Source organism: Mus caroli, chromosome 8 (assembly GCF_900094665.2).
Source record: "Mus caroli chromosome 8, CAROLI_EIJ_v1.1, whole genome shotgun sequence".
In the NCBI taxonomy this organism is placed as follows: Eukaryota; Metazoa; Chordata; class Mammalia; order Rodentia; family Muridae; genus Mus; species Mus caroli.
This window is the reverse complement of record NC_034577.1, coordinates 1,163,069-1,172,171: the sequence shown is the minus strand read 5'-3', so window position 1 is coordinate 1,172,171 and position 9,103 is coordinate 1,163,069. Positions and strand designations below refer to the sequence as shown.

Below are 9,103 nucleotides of genomic sequence, written 5' to 3'. Positions count from 1 at the left end.
ACTACTTCAAAACATTCAAATTTAGCTAAGCAAGTTCTGCACAGACCAGCCAAGCCTCCTGGATGAGACACTCTCCAACTTGTTTAGCTGCCTGCAGGGTATCCAGTGTACTCCTGCTTTTCAGCTTTCGTGATCCAAGAAAAAGGTGGGGTGCGTTTTGGTGAAGGTATGTTTAGTCATTTCTGCCTTTGTAAGTTAAGTCCTCACCCCTATTTCTGTAAGTAACCCCAGTAGAACTCAGTGATTCCTCAAGTTATATTTTGATGCATGTGGCTCACAAACATTTATAATGGGATCCAATGCTCTCCTCTGGTGTCTTTGAGAATAGCCACAGTATACTTGTATACATAAAATAAATAAATAATACTTTATAAAAACTTTTCAAAAAAAGATACAATAAATAAATAAATAAATAAGGAATCTCCTCAATGCCTGAGCTTGCCCCTGAGATCAGACCACAAGATTCCCACCAATCACAGGTCATTCTGGAAACCTCTGCCTCTGCCTCTGAGAAACCCTATATAAGCCTGTCTCCTGCCCAGCTCACGCTCCTTCTCACACAAGCAGAGGAAGCCACCCTCCCTCCTATGTCTTTTTCAATAAATTTCTTGTTTGAGGTTTGTTGTGTAGTGTGACTAATTGCCAGGATACCTCTCCCCTCTGAGCTGTAATACAGTGTGCATGTGTGTGCATACATTGTTTCTCACGTGTGTGGGTTCATTTCAATATGTGCACATGTGCACGCGGAATCAGAAATTATCCTCAATTGCTCTTTGACCTTATTCACTGAGGAAGGATCTCTCAGTTAAACCCAGAGCTGACAGTTTATTATGTGAAACACATGTCTCCATGCTCCGAGGCTAGAAATTCAGGAAAACCACCACAGCCACCCAACATTTATATGGATTTCTTAGGATACAAACTTCATACTTGGACATTCAGCACTTTAACAGGTGAGCTATCTTCTTAGCCCCTGGAGAAAAACTTAACTCATTAGTTAAAACAAGGATGTATGGGGAGAGAAAGCGTAGTTGGTAAAGTGCTTATCATAAAAGCCTGAGGACCTGAGTTCTGTCCCTAGCGTCCATGTAGAACCCCAGTATGAATTTGTAAACTCAGCACTGATGAGACAGGATGCCAAAGGTCTTGAGTTCACTGACCAACGAGCCTAATTGGAAAGCCTCACATCCCAGTAAGAGACGTGGTCTCAAAAAACAAAGTGGAGTCAGGTGTGGTGGCACACACCTTTAATTCCAGCACTTGGAAAGCAGAATGGGCAGATTTCTCTGAGTTCAAGGCCAACCTGTTCTACATAATGAGTGCCAGGACTACATTGTCTCAAAACAACAACAACAAACCAAAAGCAAAGAAATAAAAAACAAGATAGGCCTGAAGAGAATTGGTTTTTCTGTAAGCTTCATCACCTGAGCTTGACCCTCATGCCCTGAACAAAACATGTGTGTTTCATGGCACCATTGGAGGTTCCAACAACCCTATCCAGGCCAACACCTATGAACCACAACAAGGACCAGCAAGACATGATAGCCCAAAGGCAGTAGTGACACACATCTTGGTGGTAACCAACAGTTCTTTAATTGGACTTTAGAACTTCTCAAAAAGAACAATATCATTCCTGGTACTGGAAGCCCAGCAAAGTCATGGCTCTTGGAAAAGACCCTACAACCACCACTCTCCTAAGCCAGCCCCGTCCCTAAGGACATTCTAAACATTTGTTACCCACAGACGAGTGCAGTTCTCACCCCTCACTAAGAACACTTTTTGGTGCAACAGCAACCACTCCAGAAGCCTAAACTAAACAACAGGCAGAGTTGTGCCTAGTCCCAGTGGACACATCTATAAACCCTGCACCTAAGGCTCAGGAAACATTGTAAAAGAGGGAGCAAAAATATGTTAAGAGTCAGGGGCCCAGGGAGTTTGCAACAATAGACATGCTAATGTAGATGGGAGCAGGTGGACCCCAGGAGGCCTTAGCCCTAGACTAAAGAATTCTGGGGCCAGGCAGTGGTGGCACACCCCCTTTAATCCCAGCACTTGGGAGGCAGAGGCCGGATTACTGAGTTTGAGGCCAGCCTGGTCTACAGAGTGAGTTCCAGGACAGCCAGGGCTACACAGAGAAACCCTGTCTCGAAAAACCAAAAAAAAAAAAAAAAGAAAAAGAACCCTGACTAAGACAACCATCATAAACACAACTGTTGCAGACTCATTTGCATGCAGCACACACACACACCAAAGACAAAATGGAAGGACTAGAGATGTATCTTAAGTGGCAGAACACTTGCCCAGAATGCTGAAGGATTCAATGCACAAAGCTAAAAGGGAGAAAAGGTAAAAAGCATAGGAAATATATAATCGCTGTTTTTCTCCCTGAGATGTTGGCCTGAGGTCTTACCTACCTGAGGTGCTCTTCCAGTGGACTAGCCTTTTCCTAGCTGTCAAGATTCTCATCGCCCTCTTCACATTCATGTCCTCTGGATTCCCACACACTACTTTCTGGCGGAAGTAGAATCTACAGAAGGTGGGAAGATGAGTGCCAAGTTAGGACATGAGGATCTAAGGCAAGCATGATGCTCTCCCAGCAAAGGGAGGTCTTGCTCACCTCACAGCACGTAGGTTGCAGCTTCCACTCACTTCCTGCTGGTGATAATTCCTAGCATGCCGAAGAACATTCCATTTGATTCTGTGTTGGTAACCCAGGCAGCAGTCTTCAAAGGCACCTACAGAGCAAGTGAGATGACTCAGTGGGTAAAGGTGCTTGCCACCTAAGTTCAATCCCCAGGAACCACATAGTAGGAGCGAATCACAAATTATCCTCTGATGTCTATACACATGTGGCACATGCATGTAGGTGCACACATGTACATGAAAACTACAACACACACACACACACACACACATACACGTCATAAGCTCTAAGCGAGAGTCTAATACCTAATAAATGGACATAGTAATACACTCTCCACTCCATTTCTATGCATAGCTCATAGGTTATACCCTCATCAGAGAAGCTTCCTTTTATAATAGATGGCAGTTATCCCAGAGACCCACAAATGATCAACTTTCAGGAAAAGAGAGTCTGGAATTCCCAGCTATAAATGAGACATCTATATTATACTCCCTAGCCACAAGGCTCAAGGATTATCTCAGAAGAGTTTGGGCAGAAAAATTGTAAGACTTGGAGGAAGTAGACATCCTCAGGGAAAGAATAGTTGCTGGGCATGAGAAGGCCGCTGCAGCTGTAATGAGTGCACAGACCCACCCAAGATTAAGACAGCTAGAATCCAAACAAGGGTGGATGGGTAGATGAGCGAGCCAGCTCAGTCAGCCAGCAGGGTCTCCAGGGAGGGAGGGAGGACTGAAAAGACAGAGACAATTAGACAACACTATAACATGACCCCAGCCAGTGCTGAAGCTGAAGCTGCTTCATTTTTTTCCAGTCTGCTTTTCTATACAAAGAATATGGTCAGTCCTAAAGCATAAACAAAATAGTCAAGGAGCAAACAAGCCATAAACGGATATTTAAGGAACAGACAAAGCACAAACAAAGGCTCCTTGGTAACTATATTCAGAGTCTTAACAAGACCCATCGATATACAAAGATCACATTTCTCCACTGTATTTATCTTGTGCCTACTTTCTTATCCTAGCCCAAAGTCAAATTCCTGCCAAATTCCTAGAAGGGGGCCCCCAAAGCTCTCCAAAAACAGAGCACACTAAGTCTTAACCCTGGCTGAAGAGCTACTGGAAACCGGTGGCTGCTAAGAGAGGCTTAGTTTTCTTCAGGGATATAATCCCTGAAAGACCATCAATGTTCTAGTAGATGAAAGATCATGAAACTGGATGAGGAAAGTAGTGGGGGATGAGGTGATATTGGGGGAGAGGGGAATAGGGAATGGATTTGATCAAAACATATTTGCACATATGAAATTCTCCAAAATAAATCACAAAAAGGTACCTGTAACCTGACAAGCCAGTCACACACTTGATTCCAGGTGTACATCACTAGCAGGACAACCACAGATGTGAGCATACATGCATGTTTGTGTGTGCGCGCACACAGACACACACACCACCTTCTAGATACAGAGGTCACCAGGCTGCCTTGGAAAGAAAGCTTCCTGGCTTGTTCTCAGCTCTTGATATCAGGGCACTGGCAGGAACTGTAGAGTGTAGGTAGGCAAAGAAACAGCCCAAAGTCCCTTCTATTTCTGCTCTGAGGTAGAGAACAGGTGCACACCTGGGGCACACCCAGTACAGCCCTAATTTCCTAAAAGTGGTTATCCAGACACTGAGGCACATGTGTATCTTTAAGCCCAGCTGGGACAGAGGATAAGGAGTTTGAAGCCAGACTGAGTTTACGTGCAACCTGTCGCAAAGCACCTAGATGGTACTAGGACTAGGCAAAGTGTTTGCCTAGCTTCCATGAGGCACTGGCTTGGATCCCCAGAAGCTCATAAACTGAGTGCGGCAGTACATTCCTAGAATCCTCGCACCTGGGAAGTAGAGGCAGGCAGATCAGAATTTCAAAATCATCCTCAGCTAGGAAGCTAGTGGAGACCAGCCTGAGATATATGAGACCCTATCTTAATTTAAAGAAATAAAAATTAGCTAGATGTAGCAGTATACACTTTTAATCCCAACACTCAGAAGGCAGAGGCAGGCAGATCTCTGAGTTCATGGCTAGCCTGGTCTACAGAGTGTGTTCCAGCATAGCCAAGGCTATACAGGAAAACCCTGTCAAAAAATTTTTAATTAAAAAATTTAAAGGTCACGTGTGTGGCACATGCCTTTCATTCCAGCACTCAGGAGGATCTCTAAGCATTTGAGACTATCCTGGTCTACATAGTGAGTTCCTGGACAGTGAGTTACACATAGTGAGAAAGCTCTTGCCACCAAGCCTGACAACCTGAGTTTGACCCTATGGATCCACAGAGCGAAAGGAAAGACTTTGCAAATCATCCTGTTTTCTCCACATGGGCACTGTGCATACTGGTCCACACACATGCACACACAATAAATAAATAAATGTAAGTTGGATAAACATATAGACAGGTTATTTAACTTTCCTGACCATCTCAGCTCCAGGTATGAGTCAGCTTGTTCCCACGTGGAATTAACTCAAATCCCTTTCCTTTCTATACTCATCTCAGTAGCTGCTAAACTGACCTAGCCATTCTTTGTCAATTCCCCTGTTGGTCTAACAAGAGCTTAAAGATTTCTTCTTGGTACCAAAGAGCCATACAACACAGACATGAATTAGACCTAATGCTTCAGGAGTATTTCAACCTGGTAGGGAAGCCAAAAATGTTATCTACATGAAAGAAGGTGCATTGGAGCTGGAGGAGGTGCCCAAGGAGGAGGAGATGATCCTAGAAAGTTCTGCGGAGAGAAGTAAATGAATAAAGAAAGTTGATAAGACAGTGGGTTCCTCAGGGGCAGAGTTCATCCTCCTTGCCATTGCTCCACCTTGGCTCTTGAGGACAAGGGGCAGTGGTGTCAGATAAGAAATGGGACTTCAGGGATCCCTGGCAGGTGTTTTCCAACACGGGGGCCATTTTTCTCCCAAGATCAAAGGGCAGAGGTTGGGAGTGGCCCAGATAGCAGAATGGGGAAAAAGCCAAGCTTGGTCTTTCTATGGGTACAGTGGAAGCTTGAAGGTGCACGACCTGTCTGTAGAAGAGCAGGCAAGGCAAAAGCTGGGATCCTGGTCCTCAACCTGGCCTGGGATTTTGCCTTGACACCTCTAGGACTCCACGGTTTTTTCCCCGAGATGAAGCACCCAGTGGCAGGACTCTTGGGGGATGCTTCATGCCCCCGAGAACTGGCCTTGGGTAACTGAATCCTCCAGTACCTGCTTTCTAGGAGGCCAAGAAAGAAGACGAAGATGGTTCCCTGACCACAGGACTGGGAAGACTGCTGCAGCTGGGAGTATTTTGCAGTTCATTGGATCCTTAAATTTTCATTCCTGCTTAGCAGATGGGGACACTGAGTCCCACACAGAATAATCTTAGCCCCTTGCCTAGATTACACCGGGAGAAAATGCAGGGAATCCAATCTGGAGAGTCTTCAGGGTTCTGAGCTTAACGTCACAGCCCTAACTAGGCAGAAGAAGGGCATCAAAATGCATTCCTGGCTATGTGAATTTCTCCTCAATTGGAATCCACCCTCAGGTTCCTGCAGCCCCTAAACCTCTTGAGTCTTGCAAAGGAAGCACTTCAGAATGAAAATGAGGGATCTTGGAGTAAGTAGCTGGGGACATATCTCTACCCATCCAGCTCCAGTAGTACCAGGAATTCTTGTTATGCCCAACCTCCCAAGAGCCACTGAAGAGTTCAAAGGATACAGAATACACGGAGACTTCAACAAGTGGAGAAGGACAAGTGAGAAGAGAAAGTAATATCCCCAAACCGGGGCAAGGTAGGTATAGCTAAGGACAATACCTTGGGCATGGACAACCGGCATCCAGGCCCCAATAAAACAGGCAACCAGGCAGGCAAAAAGCCACAGTTTCATGGTGAAGGTTAGATCTCCTCTCCAGGTACCTCAAGGTTTAAGGGGACCACCTATAAAAGTGGAAGGGAGTGGAAGGAAAGACATCAGTATCTCAAGCCACCCCTGGAACTCTCTGAAAGAGAGGCAGATGGCAAAGGACTTGCTCTAGCCTCTGCTATAGTCGGAGGAAGACTCACCAGTGCCTTTCTGGTCCTGAGAGCTGGTGCCTGCTTGTAGCGTGTATTGCCCATGGGATCAGTGAACTGGCTTCATTCTTTATAGTCAGAGCCCCACCCTGCAGTGACCTCCCCCTCTCTTCTCTCCCTCCCGCCTCCTGCTCCTCCTCTCTACCAGCTCTGTGAGACTTGGGACTTCTCTCTCCTACAGATAGACCAAGTCCTGTTTTACATCTGCCTCTCCAGGTTACCTGCCCCATGAACCTTGGGGCACTTTATGCAACCAGGCCTCTCAATCAGAATCCCCTCCCAATACCTTATTATATGAGGGCCAATACTGTCCGCAGCCCTCTCCCTTAGAAGTTTTTTATTCCATCTCCTCACGGATCTTTTCATAGTCAACTGCATTTAAAAGTTTTCTTATTTCTAATTTTTATTATTATTTTGTACATGAGAACAGGGCACACACATAAATCATGGCGTATCTGTGGGGTCAGGGGACAACAATCTATTCTTTGCTTCCACCTTGTGGGTCTTGGGGATGGAACAAAGGTCATCTGTCTTGGTGGCAGGTGCCTTTACTCACTGAGCCAAGGAGCCATCTTGCCTTTTCTTGCTCTCTTGCTCTGTCCTGGCCTTAACACATTTTCCTGAAATTTCATAATTTCTTTCTTTTTCTTTTCCTCTTTGTTTTTTTTTTTTTTGTTTTTGTTTTTGTTGTTTGTTTTTTTGAGACAGACTTTCTTTGCATAACAGAACCCTGGCTGTCCTGGACTCACTTTGTAGACCAGGCTTGTCTTGAACTCACAGAAATCCGACTGCCTTTGCCTCCCAAGTGCTGGACCATAATGTCATTTTTTAGTTGCTGAATAAAATTCCAGTTGCTGGCACACTTTTAAAATTTTATTTATTTGGGAGGCTGGGGACATGAGAACCATGGTGATCTGGGGTCAACTTTGGAGAGTCAGTGGAGCTTGGGAATCAAATTAAGGTCATCAAGTTTAGCAGCAAACACCTTCAGCCATCTCCCTGTCTGGAAAGGTACACTTTCAGTGGGGCAGTAAGTGATACGGAATGAAAGCCATTCTAACAAAACAGTTTTTAACCACAATACTGGAAAGAAAGTAATGTTCTTGTTTGGAATGTGAAGCCAGGATCCAGGTGACAGCATCTGTTGTCTGCAGGAAGCAAAACAAGATTCATTTTGAAAGCATTTCTTCTTTCCTTTGGTTAACTTGACCCTCTGGGGGATAGGAGCAAAATGTTTAGGAAGATGGGGCGGGGCTGGGCGGGGCGGGGAGGAGGAACAGGGAGGCCTGCCACAAGAACTCACAACTAACCGCTTTTAACTTTTCATCACCCGCACCCGCAGCTAGCGACACCAGTCCTCTCTCTGGGTATTCCTCACACTCCGAACCTCCTGTTGTATTTAATTCTACTTAGTCGGGGTCCTTTGCCCTCTCCCACCCCCCACCCCACTCCGCGGGGCAGTGGAGGGTGCTGGCCGGCTGCAGGTGAGTGAAGCTTAAGGCCCCGCAGGATGATTAGAGCTTAGAGCTCCACATACCAGAGCAAGTCATAAAGCTTTGGTCTGTGTTTGGAGAATAGCACCAGGGGGCGAGTTTTGAGGAATGGCACCTGAGGATAAATCTTGATGGTGTAGATTTGAGTAGTTTTGGTGGGTAGCACTTACAGCCAGTTTTCAAATGAGGAAGATGTAAACAGAAGAGCTTATGAAACCAGGGGGTGCTTTCTGGGTGGGGCTTACTCCGAGGGTGTGGTGTGCAAATCCAGCCACTGCAGCAGGGGATGCAAGCCCCCACCCCTACCCTTCAGATCCATGAGCTTCTCAGGTTCCTCGGCTTCTGGATCTGGGTGGATGAGGCTGGGTTAGGACGCTGCTCAGCGTGGCTACTGGCTTGGAGACGCAGCGTGGCAAACCTGAACCCGCTGAAGCCAAGTGTCAGGGGGAGTTACTAGGAATGTGTGCCCATTTTCCCCAGCTTGAGGGTCAGGGCTTGACCCACTAGCACCCTTCATGGCGAAGAGGAGAGGAAGTCTAAGAGAGTAGCTTGTCTGCTCAAGATGTAGGCACAGGACTGCGAGTAGGAGACAGGATGTTCAAAGGTCCCAAGGACATGAATTAAAGACAAAGTGCTAGGCTGGGAACGTGGCCTAGGATGTATGAAACTTAAGGTTCTAACATTACTTCCACATAAAACCGGTGACACAGATCCGTAATCCTAGCATTTGGAGAGTCAGATGAAAATAAATATCACACACACCCAAAGAAAGAGAAAGAGAGAGAGAGAGAGAGAGAGAGAGAGAGAGAGAGAGAGAGAGAGAGAGAGAGAGAGAGACAGAAAGATAGAGAGAGAGAAATATCCAAATTCAAGGTCTGCCTGGACTGCAGTGAG

At 45.9% G+C, this 9,103-nt stretch overlaps 1 protein-coding gene across 12 annotated transcripts in view; it reads right to left on the bottom strand.

The window, feature by feature from the left end:
- Positions 1-9,103, bottom strand: part of Ccl25 (C-C motif chemokine ligand 25) — a 46,144-nt gene that overhangs the window by 14,346 nt on the left and 22,695 nt on the right. For 10 of the 12 annotated variants that reach the window (XM_029480281.1, XM_029480283.1, XM_029480276.1 and 7 more), the window contains 3 exons: positions 6,459-6,581; positions 2,618-2,735; positions 2,415-2,527 (listed from right to left, as the gene is read on the bottom strand). In XM_029480281.1, coding sequence (XP_029336141.1) covers positions 2,415-2,527; positions 2,618-2,735; positions 6,459-6,531 — 304 coding nt within the window. In that variant the 5' untranslated portion in view covers positions 6,532-6,581. Of the gene's footprint in view, positions 1-2,414; positions 2,528-2,617; positions 2,736-6,458; positions 6,582-6,707; positions 6,776-9,103 lie in introns of those variants that run through there. The other 2 variants (XM_021171000.1, XM_029480284.1) reach the window with 2 other exon arrangements.